At 37.5% G+C, this 7,425-nt stretch overlaps 1 protein-coding gene across 1 annotated transcript in view; it reads right to left on the bottom strand.

Moving 5' to 3' along the window:
* Nucleotides 1-7,425, bottom strand: part of ADAM28 (ADAM metallopeptidase domain 28) — a 145,441-nt gene that overhangs the window by 36,723 nt on the left and 101,293 nt on the right. Inside the window, exons 14-17 of the mRNA XM_007458828.1 lie at nt 6,745-6,922; nt 5,688-5,777; nt 2,747-2,942; nt 8-49 (exon numbers count right to left, since the gene is read on the bottom strand). Coding sequence (XP_007458890.1) covers nt 8-49; nt 2,747-2,942; nt 5,688-5,777; nt 6,745-6,922 — 506 coding nt within the window. The remainder of the gene's footprint in view (nt 1-7; nt 50-2,746; nt 2,943-5,687; nt 5,778-6,744; nt 6,923-7,425) is intronic.

The raw sequence follows: 7,425 nt of genomic DNA, 5'->3' as shown, positions 1-7,425 counted from the left end.
GACCCACCTTCATTCCTGCTAAAACATGACTTATCTGCAACCTGGGTTCCTGGGACCAGGCATAGTCAGTAGGCACACAGGTGAAAAGAAAAGAGATAAATAGTTCAGTGCCATAAAGGATTCATGAAACAGAAAACCAGCATGAGGAATACGATTTTAGCATCATCCCCTGGACCCTTCTTGGAAAAATAGGTTGCACTAATTTGATATCAAGAGAGACGGCTGGAGTTAAAACAATCTTTTAGATAGCCTATTTTTGAATAATGGCTATCTAAATATTTGGAAACATCTGGATGATTGAAGACTTAGCTGGAAGAGCCGTAGTTATCGTAGTAGCAGCCCACGGGCAGATACTGGAATGTTATCCTGCTGGAGGGTGCAGCTGTGACAGGTACATGCTGTGCTTAGTCAAACTTCTACTCTGCCAGGCACAGAGATGAGCATCGCATGCTTAATTTCTCAGGTAATCTTCCTCAGATCCCCATCAACGGGGGCAACAGAACACAGTGTTTAAGAGCTCAGGCGTTAAGTAAGAGCTGTGTGATCTTTGGCAAGTGCCTTAATCTCTTGGCTTGCTCTGTGTAAAAATGAGGATTCTATAATAGTACCTCCCCCACAGCATTATTATGAGAATTAAATGAGTTAATATATGTGAGCCCCTGAGAAGAGTGCCTGGTCTGTAGTACATGGTTCAGGAAGAAAATGCTGGCTGAAAATCCTTTGTAAATAAATATACCTGGGTACTATTTCTAAGGAAAGGAGCACATTTTCTTTTTAGGTTACACACACATTTTCCCAAATTCTCTGTGAAAAGATTGTACTAATTCATACTCTTACCAGAGCATGTTAAACTAAGTGTTTTGTCACATCCTCACCAACACTAAGCATTAACTGTAACAAAGCTCTGCAATTTAACAAGTGTAGGAGATTAACTTGTCTTCATTTATACTTCTTACCACACATTGCATGTGCTGATGTATTAATAGTGTTTCATACTTCTTGCTAGTGAGTTAAAATGATTTTAATGTTTATGAAACACTTGTACTTTTTCATGATGAATTGCCTGTTTATTCCTTGGTCACATTTTCAATACTTGGAATTCCAAATGATTTACAGAGGTTAAAGACAGTGATTTCCCCCCCTTATATGTGTTATAAGACTTTTCAAACTTTGAAGACTAATTTAAAATAAATGTGTGATCCTTGTGAATTGTAAAATTTGAAATTCTCTTTAGGCAAATCTATTTTTCTGGTCTTTTATAAAGGCCACCTTTAAATATATGATTTAAAAGTTCTTCTCTATTCCAATATTGGATAAATATATTCAACATTAATTCAACAGATCACTTGGAACATTTCCTAAAGTCAGGCACTGTGCTAGGATACACTGGGAATAACTATGAACAAAACAGTGTCTGGGTACTGGAAAATTTAGATTTGTAAGGGAGGTGATCTTGAAGGGTCAGGCAAAAAGAAGAAAGTAATGGTTTTTATCTCAGTGATTTATAGCCAAGTAACAAAGGAGATGTTCAGAGCTTCATCTCTGTGCTGAAGATTTCCTTTCCCCAGGTTTCTGCCGTATACTGAGGTTAGCCAAGGGAGTACAAGGTCTTGAACCAGCAAAGCCATCTTTGCTTGCAGCTGTAGCTTAGCACGTCCATCTGCATTACCCACAAACTGGAGGACAGCCAGAACTGAACTCCAGACCATCAGAGCACGTCCTGATGCACCAACGGTATCAAGCTTTCTCCTCAAACTGCGTCTCAGCTCACCTAGCCTGAAACAGAGGCTTTCGTTCAGGGCTTTTTCTAGGTTCCTGTTCATTTATTTCCCAGGTTTCTTTTTTTCTGGGTATATTGTCAATGAGTGATTTTTGTTGCTTTCCTTCATCTTGTCTCATGTATATTTTCAGGAATTATGGAAAGTTTCCAGCATATGATAACCTTCCTCAGATGTTTTTAGGAATATGTATTTTCCCTGTTAAAAATAGTCCTTCAGCCATTTAAGTAGGAATCTGGAAATGTAGCAGAAAATGGTATGAAAATTAAATATATGTACACAGTACACATCACATCCAGGAAGTCCAAAGAATTGATATTTTAAAAACTGCTCTTCTAATCAAGTTATTTAGCATAATTTAAATTTGGGTTTGAAGTTTTTGAAGATTCTTAAGTTATGCTTTTATTTTTAATTTCTTTTTTATGGTGTAATCAGAGAATATGACCTCTAAAATTCTGGTATTATGGACAAAATAAACATTTTAAAAACTTTCAATTTTCCTCACTGCTCCTTCGCATTCCCCCCCCACACACACACACACACACACACACACACACACACACACACACACACACACACAATTCCAAGGGTCTGCTTAACTGGGAAGGATTTTGGTTAGAGCTGCCAGATAAAGTACAGGACATCCAGTTAAATTTAAATTCCAGATAAAGACGTTTTTTCAGCATAAGTCTCACCCAAATATTGCATGAGACATACTGACACTTAAAAGAAAAACTGTTAATCTGAAATTCAAATTTAGCTGGACTGTCCTTATTTTTATTTGCTAAATCTAGCAACACCAAAATTCTCCACTTATCCATGATTTTGAGCAGTGGCACAGTTTCTAAGATGGAAGAAAGGGACAGAATGCTACTTTGGCCATGATTAAACACTGTCACTTGGAGTGATACGATTTTCCTTTGTATGTACAAAGGTAGTGCCAGCATCACTGAGGTTTGTCCTCCTACCTGGTCCCCATAGCTTGGTGCACTGCTCCTCCAGGGTGGGGCACATCCCCATCAAGCAGTAGCCCTTCCCATTTTGGCAAGGGAAGCCATTGACTTGGAATCGATCACCAGGGCAAAGACCAGATTTGCCATCACACGTTTCGGGCAGGTCACACTCATCTTTTGCTGGTCTGCACACCTCACCAGCCTTTTTAAACTACAGGGAAATAAAATTGGAGAGAAGGCTTTTTTTCCACCTGACTTAACCCTAATATCTCAAATTGATTCAAATAATATTTTCCCTGTGGCCCTTTTTTGGCAACGTAGTTAGAGGCATCGTTCTGTTTTAGTTCACGTTTTCATTGTATAAGCTAAAGCCATCTCCTATAATGTCTCTTCTGTTGACTTTGGCCAAGCCCTGAGTCTTTAAGCAATCAATATTTCTGAATTTGTAGAGCAAACGTTATAGAAATAACAATGAAAAAACACAGAAGAAAACTGAGCAATATCTTAGATGGAAAGAAGGAAGTTATTTCTCCCTTTGTTGAACGCATCTTTGACAAGCTTTTCAAGGAGATTTAAATCTGCAGCTTCAGAGATTTATTGGTGAAGTAAATCTTCCATAGTAAGGAAGATAAGTTCATAAGCCCAGATCAGCGTGCTCTGAGACTTTCCCAGGCATAGAGTTTCCTAATCCTTAATTACTTTTATTGTATGTTCAGATATTTCTTTTCAACTCTCGTCTTTCTACGGAATGATTTATCAGAAGGAGGAAACAACCAAATATTCATTTCATGTGTTAATTCCATTGCAATCTATTACTGCAAGTCTTGCTCTTATGAGCTCAGAGAAACCTTAGGAAAAGAAATTCTGCCATTCATACAAATCTAAGAGGCCTGTGTGGATATTGGAAGCATACCCTTCTCTAGTTGAAGTGAGAAGGCATGCTCTCACATCATCAAAAGACTTTCCATATCTTTACGCTGGTGACAGAATGTGCCAAAACTAAGATCCAGCACAGCCAAATAAATAAATAAATATTTTTAAAAGAATCCAAATTTTCATCAGAGCATATGAGACCCTCCAAATTCAAGCCCCCCCTACTCCAGTCAGACTAGCTTTCTTACCAGATGTCACACAAACCATGCCTATATCTTCTTTTCTTTCTTCTTTCTCCCTGCCTGCTCACTTGGAATTTTTTCTTTCTATTTATCTAAAATCTCCTCTGACCTCTTCCATGCAAATCACTGTTCTTCTTTTCTACATGTGGTAGGAAAAGAGCCCTGAATTTGGATTTGAAAGATACAGGTTTGAATCTTGGCTCTGCCAGTGGCTAGATGTGTACCCTTAGCAAATGGATTTAATCTCTCTGAAAATTCGTTTCCTGATCCAATATTAACTTTCTACGTCGTTATGAACATTAAGTGAAAATATATGTGGAAACTATTACCCATATAATGGCCATCTGTCATTATAATATCTATCTGAGCATTTAATCATGTATCATATTTTCGTCCGTTTTAGTTATGTATGTCATCACCCTAAAGAAATAGCAAGTTTTTTGAAGTCAAATACTAGTTTTCTTTATCACCCATAATCTCTAACAAACAAGGCTTAATAAATACTTGTTGAATACTACTTAAGTTCCCAAATTTTCTTCATTTTGGCCTCCTTTATTTCTTTCCTCTCCCTCCAACATTAAAAAAAAGAAGAAAAAAGGAACAAACAAAAAAAAGCTATCTCAAACACTGCCTATAACCTGGCATGCCATCTGCACATTCCTTTTACAGATGGTTATTGGGCTTTTTAAATGAACGCAATTCTGTGTTAGGTGAGCATGAATCAGACTCCAGACATTAAGAATCAGTCTAACTAAGAAGACACATAAACAAATAATCATAATAGAGAATTCTCTGCAACAGTAGAATGTAACATGCTGAACTCTAACTGGAAGAGAAAGTCAAAAAAGCCCCACAGAGAAAATGACACGGCATCCTCATCTTATGTCTTTTTTCTAAGAATTTCACCCGGAAGTGATTCCAAAGGTTGAAGATAGAGGAGCCCCTATATTATTAAAATTAAAAGCTTTTCCACTACACCATATTAAAGTGTGAAATAAAATTCATATTTTATGGCAAGACAAGGAAAATTTAAACATAAGAAATTGTCTCTCCCTCTGACCTCCTCTCTCCCCATACCGTGCACTGTGTATCTGCATTAGGCATTGACCAGACCTCCCCGTCAGCAGAAATACCTGCTCAACCATAAAGACCAACATACTCCCAGCACCAACAAGATAACTCCTTAAAAGATAGCGTTCCTTCTTGATCTTGTAAGGGGCCATGGTGATGCTTAGATAGGGATTGTGTAAATTATCAATAATATGCCATTTAACGTACAGCCCTCTGTATCAAAAAACTTAACACAACTGTGCTTTGACTTCTAACTGGCTCAACAGTTTTCAGAGATTTCTGAGATGCTCTTCCCCGGTTATAATCCTCAATTTGGCTAGAATAAAATTTTCCATTTCTTTCTTAGATCGACTGATTAGTTTTTTGCCAACAAAAGGGATATGCAAGCAATTACTGGATTTGGTCCAAGACGGTCACACAGCATCAGAAGAAATAGCAGGTGGGAGTAACAAAGCATTCGTTTTGGAACTGATCATACTTGGATTGTGCCATTTAGTGGCTATATTATTTTGTACATTATCTGTTCTGAGACTCTGTCTGCTCGAAAACAAAATTAAATAATAATATATACTTCAAAGGGCTGTTGGAGGATTAAAGAGCCCATCTTTGCAAAGTACTCAGTGAGGACTTGATAGGTGGTAGGTAACATTATTTTATTGACAGAAAAGTATTACTTTGCCTATTTCATTTAACATAATCCCTAAGATTTTAATACAGAAAAAACAAAGAGTAATCATAATTGTTAAGATAGAATAAAATAATAATCTCACCTGGCATTTTTCACAGCATTCCCCTACCACACATTGAAAATTTGCTTTGATTTTACATGTTTTTGCATCACAGCAAACGTTGGTACATTCCTAAGAAATACCAGAAACAAATGCAAATGCAAGATTACCTTTTGGTCTCATTTCGGCACAATTCATAATACAATTTATTCATCACACAGACCTTTCTTTGATACAGTCTGAAAATGATTTGGGGGAAAACTAAAAAAATAAAAGTTTAACGTTAGAAATACTGAGTTTAACTGAATTCTACTTACATCATTTTTTTATTTGAATATCTTTTCTAGTTCCCCCAATCTCCCATAGTAATACTGAACATGGTCTAGTTTTGGTGAAATAGGAGAGAAAACAAAAGAAAGGGACAGTTTTTGAAAATCAAATTCCTCTAAAATGTTACAGAACATAATTAGTTCAGTTCATCAATTTTGTATCTATCCAGCAGTAAACTTAATCTCTAGAGCATGAACTGAAAATCTAAAAATCTAGCTCTTTATTCAAGTTTGACATTTAATTCAGCTCTCTGTAAAGCAGTATACTTTGTCTTGTTCTCCCCACCTTGCTTCTGAGAAATTAGGCATCTGCACAAGGCTTTGGGGAAACTCCTACTTTGGGAACCTCAGAGTGAGATATTTACAGTTACCAATTTTTAGGGTTAAAACTCTTGCCCTTATTCAAACAAACATCATCTGGGAAAGATTCCTTTCTCTCACAGAAGGGATAAATGTGTAATCCTATTCTGAAGTACTTAAAGGCCAACCCCCTGAGAGCTTGGCCTGGTACTCGCATTAGGTGTTAATAAGATGGGGGCAAAGGTCCCATTCAGAATCTTGGCTGCCCTGTCAAGAGGATGGGACCAAGCCAGGCATTTCGAATGGTAAAAAGTCCTGAGTCCCAAAGTTGGCCTAACAAATGTCTACAAACAAACATTTACACAATTACAAGGAGTGTGATTTTTTTAGTGAACCACACGTTCTTTGATAGTTTATCTCTCAGCAATTGAAAAACAAAGTAGATCATTTTAGAAAGAACTTGGTGGTACCTCGGGGGTCCCACAGTCACAGTCTTCTCCCATTTCTATCAACTGGTTCCCACAGATCGGGGTGGATATGATATCTGTAGGCAGTGGAACGTTAAAGAGGCAATTGGATAATTTATCTTCCAAGAATTTTTCATAGCTGACACGGCTGCAGGAACTGAAGTCCGTAGGTATATAGAAGCTGTAAAGGTAAGGAAAAAGAAAATGCAATACAGTCACGCTGAGCAGATAGGGAGAAATATCAGACACTGGGTGTGATACACTCAAAACGTGACCCAAAAGATCAAAGGGAAGACACTCACCAACTGCTAAATCATGAGCCCTTATTTTTGCACCTGAATTAGCCCACCCGGGCAGGTAGAAACACCTCCAGCTTAATGAACAAGGCAAGTATGGTCACATCTTAAAATAGAACATCCAGGCTGCTGTTTAATAAACTAAAAATCGTTCTAATTTATCCAGATAATCTCATTCAGCCTTAGGTCGTTTTGGTTTTGAAGTCTTAAAGGCACTAAAATTATATTTATTTACATGTTTAAGAATTCATTTTCCTTCAGAGGGATTTCTACTGACAGCCTCTCTTCATTCCACAAATAACAATGAGGTTAAAAAAGCAGTAGCCGGGCTTCCCTGGTGGTGCAGTGGTTGAGAGTCCGCCTGCCGATGCAGGGGACATGGGTTCGT

Source organism: Lipotes vexillifer, unplaced genomic scaffold, assembly GCF_000442215.2.
Source record: "Lipotes vexillifer unplaced genomic scaffold, Lipotes_vexillifer_v1.1 scaffold484, whole genome shotgun sequence".
Lineage (NCBI taxonomy): Eukaryota > Metazoa > Chordata > Mammalia > Artiodactyla > Lipotidae > Lipotes > Lipotes vexillifer.
The sequence above is the reverse complement of the archived record's forward strand: the minus strand, read 5'-3'. Positions and strand labels throughout refer to the sequence as shown.